This window comes from Aspergillus chevalieri, chromosome 3, assembly GCF_016861735.1.
Source record: "Aspergillus chevalieri M1 DNA, chromosome 3, nearly complete sequence".
NCBI lineage: Eukaryota > Fungi > Ascomycota > Eurotiomycetes > Eurotiales > Aspergillaceae > Aspergillus > Aspergillus chevalieri.
This window is the reverse complement of record NC_057364.1, coordinates 1,286,114-1,296,308: the sequence shown is the minus strand read 5'-3', so window position 1 is coordinate 1,296,308 and position 10,195 is coordinate 1,286,114. Positions and strand designations below refer to the sequence as shown.

The 10,195-nt window shown below is 48.1% G+C and overlaps 2 protein-coding genes across 2 annotated transcripts; both read left to right on the top strand.

Moving 5' to 3' along the window:
• Positions 1 to 5,855: 5,855 nt before the first annotated feature.
• On the top strand, positions 5,856 to 8,027 carry ACHE_30473A (stress-regulated transcription factor RPN4; the record flags this gene model as incomplete). Its single annotated transcript, XM_043277095.1, has 1 exon — positions 5,856 to 8,027. One exon carries the CDS (start codon positions 5,856 to 5,858, stop codon positions 8,025 to 8,027), a length of 2,172 nt encoding a protein of 723 aa, XP_043135008.1.
• A 1,454-nt stretch (positions 8,028 to 9,481) lies between these two features.
• On the top strand, positions 9,482 to 9,973 carry ACHE_30472A (uncharacterized protein; the record flags this gene model as incomplete). Its single annotated transcript, XM_043277094.1, has 1 exon — positions 9,482 to 9,973. The coding sequence occupies one exon, from the start codon at positions 9,482 to 9,484 to the stop codon at positions 9,971 to 9,973; it is 492 nt and encodes a 163-aa protein (XP_043135007.1).
• Positions 9,974 to 10,195: the final 222 nt, after the last annotated feature.

The following is a 10,195-nucleotide window of genomic DNA, read 5'->3' as shown; positions in this document are numbered from 1 at the left end:
GGTATGTTTTGGATGACTGTCGTTGAATAACCCAATGCTAATAATCAATCCCTAGACTTCTAGCGTGCGTGCTGCATTCTCTTTTTATGAACATTTTGATCATATGCATGAGACCATCAGACTATCTCAGCGCTGGCGTCGAGACTCGATGGTATCTCCATTCATTGTTTCCGAAGTACACTGCGGAAACCATTGCATATCATTTCGGGTTTTTACAACACTTTTGACCGATGGAATTTTGCATTTTACGAGAAATATATGCCCTTCTTTTTCATGATCGATACAAATCAGGCTATCGGGCAGTCTGACGCTAGTATCATCATTCATATTCATCTGTCATTCTCTTAATCCATTCATTTCATTTGTCAATTTTACAGGAACTTACCATTTTTGAGAGCTTTACATGTATTTAATATCAGAAGAGATATCGCCAGCAGCGACTGGCATTTGTGATAACGCAACATTTTTCTATGCCGAGATCCTGTGATTCATTTGTGCCTTACTATGTGATGTTGTCTTACTCATCTTACTCCTCTTCGTCATCTCTACTACACAAGAGATCCATTATTCTACGCTATTTGTTAGCCTCAGCGTGGAAGCATCTGTTGAAGACGTGAAGACGCGAAAACGTAAAAACGGTAGCATATTGACACAAATCCAAGGCAGTGCCGGGCGCCTCATCACAGAGTCCCACACGTTGTTGACCAGCGACTGGCTCCTTTTGAAGCTTTTCTCTTCCGTTTTTCGTATCTTCGTTTCCTATCATTCACATACCCCAGAAAGAACTCAAATACTTTTGGTATGAGACCGTCTTCGCCAATAAATCTCATTGGCTGATTTCTAAGCACAAGTATCTCCTCTACGACACCCACAGAGGTGATATCCTTTGCCTGACATACGCTTCTGTCCAGTCCATCAGCAGGTATTTGGCAAGACATCTTTTGGGTTTGTCACAGCTTTCCATTCTCCGTCATAAGCGCCATTCAACAAGCGCCAGAGATTTTGCACTTCGCCATGAGCCTGTATTTCAATATGGTCCGAATTTACCCGTGGGGGCTTGATTGATTATGAAGCCTAGCGGAAAAAAGGGCTTTGGAAGAATCCTCTGTGAATGGCTTAAAGCAGTTTGGCGCGGGGATTACAGTAACTTGAATTGGGAGGACAAAAATCTTAATCAGTTGAACGCGACAAGGGAATATGGCTCGAAAGTGCCCAGCCATATATACATACACCCAGGTTGTTTTGACGGTGAATTGGGGCCGTCATACGGATGGAACGGAACGGTCAGTCCCACCTTATAATTTCGAGTCCCCAGGGATAGAACATCCTGTTGTACATGCATGCTGTGTAGCACGCCCATATTCATCCCGTTTGAAACGAGAGCGGGCAACTCCCTGATACCCTCAGCACCTAAAGGGAACGGCAAGTGCCGGAACGTTTCTGTCGTTTGACACAACACTCAACCAAACCAAGGACCCCTAGAAAATTTATCGACCATGGCCGCGGAGGTCTCACTTTTGCATGATGGTAAAATGAATGTAGATTTGGACTCCCACTATCTTAGTAGAATGCTGGGCATTGTGTACCAATTGTTTGACATATCTGACGATGGTATTCATATGTAAATCATATGCCATGTGTATTTTAGAGTGAGTATAGATTAGGTGGAATCATTGGAGGGTGTATAAGCCCTATGCATAGGTCATATCGGGATAGAACATCTCGATATCCTCCGAAGGACAGCCCAAAACAAACAGCCAGGGAGGCAGATAATACTTGGAAGAACGGCTTGCTGTACATTGAGGGCATTCATTCAATAGAACCGCTCCAAGATTATCATTCTTATTAGGGATGTGCTGATAGTAAGCAATTGATTGTACTAATTTAAAGTCAACCGTTTCTAATTTACACAATACATTGCAAATCGCCGTGCACTCACTACTGTAATACCCGAGGTAGCAAAGATAACAAGCATTTCTAACATCACTCTGACTCGTCCTGCCTTATTTGCCCAGCAGTCGCGATGAAAATACAACCCAATTACGGTGGCACTGACTCATGCCTCAATCGTACTACGTAACACAACATCTCTAGATAGTAACCACCTATCCGACTGAAATAGCTGTATTTCAGATAAAACGGTAGTATTCACCATTTGCCTACTAAGGGCTCGGTAACATGACTAGCGTCGACCGTTAAGGTCTATTAATAGCTCCCCCACGGAAGAAAGACATGTTTGCGTTAGCGAGTACGAGTTCGCTTCTAGGGTAGTTTGTTTAGCTGTATTATTCGGCAATTAACATATTGTATTCGGGAAAAATGTAAATGGTTTGTGACTAGTGTAGTGAGTCAATAAAAATATATTGGATCAGGTGATCATCCATGGTAGTCATGTGATGCCATCACCAGTTATTGTGACTCAATTTGTACCAAGGAAAAAGGAAAAAAGAACTGCCAAGGGTCCCTATGTTGAAATTTACTACGCACCACCTGATCATTCCCTTCCTCATTCCCTGAGAAACCACCTCGGCTGTCCAAAAGGGACTTCCATGTACCTAAGGGGTAACATCAACATAGCCTCTACGCATTGACAGGTTGGGCAACACAATCCTCGAATAATCGTGCCCAATCCCTTGACAGGTCGTTCCCATTTATGTTTTGGGCATTGTAAACGGAGCACGGAGCACGGGGTATTCCGTTCTCTGCTCAGGCATGAGAGGCCGTGCTGCCGAAAAGAGGAGGATCGACCGGGCCCCGGGCCGATAAGACGGACCGTTTCAATATCAACTTGAGCGGCGGGGAAAAAAAATATCAGTAATTTCGCGCGAGATTCCACAGCCTGATGTGGTCAATTGGCCGAGGGTTCTAGGCGGTTCGAGAGATTACTTCTTGGGCTACGATGCGACAGCTTGAAAATTCTTTTCATCACTAGTCTTGTTCAGGTGATAGATAGTCGGCCCGACAAAGTAAGGAAAGGGAAGAAATCCCTGTCATGCAATGTTGCACTGCACTGCTACTAACTGACATCGGACCGAGGATTCGCCGTGACCAATGCCGAGCGACGCTGATTGGGCAGGACAATATGCAGGACAAAATTAGAAAGCTTCCAGAAGGGCCTTGGAAGACCCAAGCGAAGGGTTGTGTGGCCGGTGAAGGCCGACGCTAAGTTTTTCCGGGTACGTGGTGCCCATTACATACGTTGTTACGACATGAAATACGGAGAATGTTACCGTACCGCGGAGATCTCGAATCGATTTTCGTGGCTGTGCTGCAGATCTGCCCAATCAGCGCACGGGATCGGATCCAGTGCCGTGTTTAGCGTAAGCATGGAAGGGAAAATTTTGTTCTCTTGCAGATTCCAACAATCCTTTTGGGAATTAAAGTGCTGACAGTTAGTGCTCGGATACTCGGAGGGTATGCGAAAATAGGCCTGTAATCGGTATTCGGCAATATCCCTGCTCCTATTCTGTTTTGGTTTTTGTTGAGTTCGGCAGTTGTACACGAGTCAACCGTTTTCTCTGTGGGTGAGATACGGAGTACTCCGTGCGTAGCGTACAGAGTAGTATATCGATTTCCCCGGATTTTTTCCGCTATGGCCAGGTGAATACCATCTGTATCAGATCCGCTTGTTCAGCTTCGCTCAGGCTGAGGATGCAGTAGCCTGGAAGCATGGTCATTCTTATTAGCTATAGGATGTCGCCTCTATGCTGCGGCTCCACGTAGGGTCTCCATCTCGCCACAGTTTTCAACTGTCAATGGATTTTTTTTTTGACCTGGTTCTCGGGCCAGGTACGTGCACTTTTGACAGCTATACGTGTAGGATTTGCAGTCAGTGTGGAGGTGGCACCATTTTGTCAACCAGAGATATATCTCCGGGCTGAATTTCCCTAGGCAGACGCTATGGAGTACTCCGTTCTTGTACATCGCAGGTGACTTGCCTGCATTGTAATCGAGACCGCTATCCCAAAACGACTTTTGAGCCGTCTCGACTCAACAAAGCCGGGCCATAGACCGTCTGCTCTACGGAGTCAGCCGACCTGGTTCGCGATCACTTTCCATGTCTACAAACTGAAATAGGAAAGGTCAATCGATTTCACTGTTCGAATATTCGGAGCATGTAACTCCGTCCTCGGACAGACCGTGAGAGAAAGTCTGCAGATATGCATAGTTCGGCTTAGACAGCCGGCTCGGCACCGGATCGGAGAGAGTATTTCCGGGACTTCTCCGCGATCGTCACCGCATCGTGGCTGGTGACCTGGTTTTCACATGAAGACGCAGCCGCAAGGGCCGTGCTCAAGCAGAAGGATTGCCATGGACATTTGGAGCCAACGGATAAATCCGACAATGAGCTTTTCATCGTGCAGTGCCGCGTGGATAAGCGTGGTTGATCGATAACGTTTATTCGATATGGGGAACGGGAAACCGTTGATTCGTCAGTCACATGTGGCGCAGCACGGTACATGTGGCTAGTGAGATCTGAAGGAAGCTGTGCTGTTACAGTACTCTTACAAGGGTCGTCGTACGGCCCTACTTCAAATGGAGAAGCAGGATCCAATGCGACCAGTAAGGGCTACCTATTTGTAGATCAGATCTCCTGATTGTGGCTCAGTCGATGATTCATTTTTTTCATTGGCAGCCTTGTGTTTAGAAATTTCTGGTGGGGACGAGTCATAATCGTATAGCATACCCCTGGGTCTACTATGAGTCCTACGACGATGAGTACTATCTTCATAATGATTTGTATACGGCCTGATTTCCAATTCAATTTGCAGTGCATTCCTACTATCCCAGTAGATGAGTCAAAAGAATGTAGAACGTAGACAATTCTAGAACAGATAGCATAGCCCTAAACACCTCGGATCAACCGAGAAACTTCGGAATGGTTGTAGTGCGACAAAGCTCCAACTCCGCGCCCAAAATAACCACCGTCAAATATGTACTGATACGGAACACGAATATATCGGTATTACCGTATCGTGGCTGGTGTATCGGGGTGTGTTGGGGAACCAATCGCACTGACCCCTTCAGGAGATAATCAGGTGGGGGCACTGTCGGCACAACCACCAATGAGAAAAATTTTCACCCCAGGAAACTGTATGTTGTAGATCCTCTTGTATGGTATGGTATGTAATACGTATCATTAGTGACTCAGCACTTTTTTTCCTTTTCGGCGTTACGGCAGAGTCTTTGCAATAGAACCAACTGCCAAGAGCCGACGTCATAGCCCCATCGACGGAATACTATAACTCCCACCGATTTCCTTCTTTGCCAGACCTTCACATCATTCTGATATATTCCCTTCTTTCTCTCTATACAACGATCTTCACATAATCATCTTCAAAGTTCATTCTTTCTTTGATATACTCCTATTTCTGACAGGGTAAGTGATTATCTTCTTCTTTCCCTCCTTTATTACATAAGACAGCTTTCCCTGGTTCTGAGAGCAAGCAACCAGAGAAGGGTTACCAGCTTGTCTCGACTCTTTTCATCATTGAAGACCAGCAAAAGCAAGTACTGACTCCCCAAAGAATCCCCCAGATAATTCCAATTCCACGGATTCCTTTCCTTTTGTCCTATTGGATCTCTGGTTAGCCCCGACGGTTCCAGAGTCTTCCGCCTCCGCAACGCCGTGTGTTTTCAAATCCGGACCAGACGCCTCTGATTACCTGGTTTCCGGGTCAGCTCGCGAAGAAACGCGTCGGATTTGTTGGTGTTTGAAGGCCGGTGGTGCCAGCCTATAAATTTCCTCTGCTGCACTGGTGGCAAACTCGCCGCGTTCTCGCCCACCCTCTGTCCCCCCGGACACTGACGTCCCAGACTCCCTCTCCGTGTGGATCACCGAAGCAAGATACATTATGCTCACTTACCCTACGACTGTACGTAAGGGTCTCATCACTGAACCATCTTCTGCTGTCTACCATCCCGACGCTGTCCACATCCTACAAGACGACCACTTCCTCCCCGATCTTCCCCACGACGTCTGCTTCCAGCCTCAATTGCAGTCTCCTTTTCAATATACTCCTGACGTCCATTTCGTCTCCCCACCCTCTTCTGCGCCTCCTTCGCCCATCTTCTCCTTTTCCTCCTCGCCGGCATCGTCGCCTTCTAACCCGGTCGCGACTGAGTATTCGACTGCCGGCGGTCACAGCAACAATAGCTCTTTTCTCGAGGCTCCTTCGATGACACCTACATCTTCTTACAACCCCTCCATCCAGATTCAGCAGTCTACGTCACCACCTGCTTCGCAACCTTATCTTGCACCATCCTCCCAATATTATCAACAACAACCCTACTTCTTTGACGACGCTTCCATGTTAGCGCAGCAGCAACCTGTGACCAACAACCACGGCTGGGACAGCAACCTGCAGCTGCTGAGCCCGGCTCACATTCCAGCGAACGGCCTCCCACGGGTACCCTCGCCTAACACGAAGAATGCCCATCGGAAATCCAGCAGTAGCAGTGCGCCCGTTTCCAAGCCGCTTCCCACGCCCGTTCAGACTCCCATCCAGAACTCCTTCCTTGCAACACCTTTCCAGAGCTACGATCCATCGTCGCAGAATGGGAATTCAGATGCAGAGATTGCGATGAGACAGGCCATGTTGGAACAACAACAACAACAAAGGTCGCACCAGCACCAGCGCAGTGATCATTCACTGGCGCCTTCAGTATCGACTGTCAGCCATAACTCCCCGGTGACTCCTCAGACGAGTTATGACGATATCGATGATGCGTCCAAGGTGATGGCCAATGGTGAGGACCTATCTCTCGGTGTTGACACGTGGATGAATGAGTACTTACAATTCGATCCGCGATCAGAATACAATAATAACTTCAATGGAAGCACGATGGGGATACCGAAGCTGAATCGCACCATTTCCGACATTTACCAAGATGAACTCTACAACACGGCTATCATGCCCGCCTCGCAGGTTTCCAAGAAGCCTAGCGGCAACCAACAGATGCTCAACCCCTACCGCAACGTCTTTGCCGATCGACTCCAGGCAGCCAACCAAGGCCACTTGTCTGCACGACAGTCTATCAACCGCGAACGATCTCCCTTCCGGCAAAACTCGCCTCTGGCAGCTGAGTTCACCAATGTCGCCCTGCAACCGTCGTCGCAGCTCAACACCAGCATGCCTATCGCCCAGAATGGCGTACACATGCCCCAGACGACTGCCCCAGGGGAGCCCAAGACCATGTCCCCTAAGGATGCGCTCTTGGACTTCAACGAGGGCGAGGATGCGGCCATGCCTCCGTTGTTCTCGAATCAATCGGACTTCAACTTGGGCGACGCCCTGGGCCAGCTACGACGTGAAAGCTCTTCATCGTTCCGACAGCCCCAGAACTTCAACACTATGGAGTCGTACGCTAGTCAATACCCGACCGCAGGAGTGCCCCAGCAGTACCCCTTTGTGACTCCCCAGGCAGCATCACAGCATGAACGACGCCTGTCACAGCCGCAGCCGCAGCCGCAGCAGAACAACCTGTTGCAGCAGACTCCTGAATTCCCTGCGTCTCTGCCTAGCCTCGAGTCCACTGGTAGCGAGGGACTTCCCAGCACTGAGATGTCACCGCCGGAAGCACCTGCTAAGGTGAAGAGCCTCTCGCGACCGGCCAACACGTCTTCTGACAGCGGCACTTACACGTGCACCTACCATGGCTGTACCCTACGGTTTGAATCCCCTGCTAAGCTTCAAAAGCACAAGCGTGAAGCTCATCGGCAGACCACGCCCGGTGGCCACCTGCTGACGCGGGATGTATCGGCCCGCAACTCACAGGCCGGTCCTCACAAGTGCGAACGGATTAACCCATCTACGGGGAAGCCATGCAATTCGGTGTTCTCTCGACCTTATGATTTGACGCGACATGAGGATACGATCCACAATGCACGTAAGCAAAAGGTTCGCTGTCACCTCTGTACTGAGGAGAAGACCTTTTCCCGGAACGATGCGTTGACCCGGCATATGCGAGTGGTTCACCCTGAAGTCGATTGGCCCGGCAAACAGCGACGCAGAGGCCGAGAGTAGAGGGACCCTCAGTGACCCTCTCTTGGTCCGAGCGAGTGTCCTTATTGATTGATCGATATATGACGCAATGTGGATAACCTAAAAGCCTTCGACGTCATGGCTAAGTCCACTTTGGGAAGCGATCGGTGATGGATCCGGATCTGCGGGTCAACCTTCCGTTTCTGACCTGGAACAACTCCGATGACGTCAGTGGGTTCTTCAAATTTACGGGGAAAACGATGAGCACGCGTTACGTCATTTCACTTTTCCTAGACCTTTTAATGATGTTTCTCTTTATTTCTATTATATTCGTTTTCGGGTTCGCAAGCGAGCATTGATCTCTATTCTTTTGCATTTTCGAATTTGGGACTAGATTCCGCTTTGTTTGTTGCATAAAAAAAAACCGCGTTTGGGCAGGCAGACTGGGTCTCGTCATGATCATGTCATGAAATCGTTTTTGCTCATCCTTCTATGTACTATATTGTTTGTCTCTGCAGGTGTCGCATGTACGCCTGAGATTTTTTTTTGTGTTGCATTGGGTCGGCATGGTGTACAGACTGGATTCTTCGTACAGAGGCTGCACGGGACATTGTATACTATGGGAATTGTACAAATAGCTTACACATAGAATGTTAATAACTATTATCGATCTCTGATCTCTGCATATTCATCATTTACTCAATAGGGTACAGAGTACTTAGAGTGTATTACCCCAGATCGTAGGGCTATGGCGGTGCAGTGGCTTGTATGCAGCCCCGACCTACAAACTGAAACCGAAACAGAACTGCCGAGAATTTCAAATCTAACAAACTATCTTTAGTTAAAACCAAACTATATAATTTCCTATCTCCTGGCCCTTGAAGAAAACGGCTCCATCGTGCCCGTGCTCTATCGATTTTTCTCCATATGCGTATCGTATGTATCGTATACACATAGGTGCTGTAATACAATACAATAAAGCTATTGTATTGGAATACGCATATTACAATGTTACGGGTTGTGTAGCGAAGCGGATCATGATATCATCGCGCGTGCCATTCTCCACAGGGAATCGGTCGGGATCCACATGCTTATTATGCATGCTTATATGAGACTATTTGCGTACGAGGATATGCACTGCTACCTTGTACTATTGAGATGTATACAATAACGTGGCAGGATTTGGCGTAGACTATAGCTCACTATAGTGACTTGTTCTTTTTTTCGCCATGGTGGTGGCTAGGTATGTTTTATTGTGATGCATTGTTTGGTCATGGTGGCCCGACGGAGTGGAAAGCCGTTGGATCTATAGTTAAACTTCTTATTACCAAAATATCCATACCACTCTAATCCAACATACTATCAAAATAAAATAACCATTTAAGCAAGCAGAATGGGGTAAGCATTCTCGCACAGCCATACACCAACGCCAAAGCACATACTAACGCAGCCAGATACACACACTACTACAACATCCGAAACTGGGACTCCCCCGAATGGACCCGTGCCTGGCCGCAACTAATCCACGACGTCCCCTCCATAATTTCCACCGCAACATCCCCCTCCAACGCGAAGACCCCACCCTAACCACAACCCCCGCCGACGCAGAAGACACAACCGACGAAGAAATCCCTCCGCAACCGCCCCTCGTCGACATAAACAAGGGCATAAAGCTCAACGGCGCCGGAGACCAAGGCTTCGAGGATCTAATTTTGGCGAGGGGTAGTCCGAGGTGGTTTGTGAAGACGAATCGGAGGCCGTATGACAAGGTTGTTGCTTGTGTGTTGCTGAGGGCGTATATGCTTGCGCCGGAGCAGTTTCGGTTGAGGAGTGACGGTTTCTGGGATTATGAGGATGAGTGGGGGGTTGTGAGGGAGTTGTATGGGAAGATTTGGCCGGGGGAGGAGATTAGGAGGCCTTGGGGGGAGGAGGAGGATGATGGGGTTGGGGAGGCAGATGATATTGAGGGGAGTGATTTGATGGGGTAGTTAGTTTATTACATTAGACTAGACTAAAGGGAAAATGGAGAAAGTTCTATTGGATTTGATTTAGATGTTTGTTTGCGATAATATCGTAAATGGGCCGTTGTTGTCTATCCTCTGCCTTCCCACATTGGGCTGTTGAGCCTATTCGTTACCCTTATCTGTAGGATGCTCTGGTGCAAAGGATCTCGCGCACTCACGTCCATCATGGGTATGCTTTGTTCACAC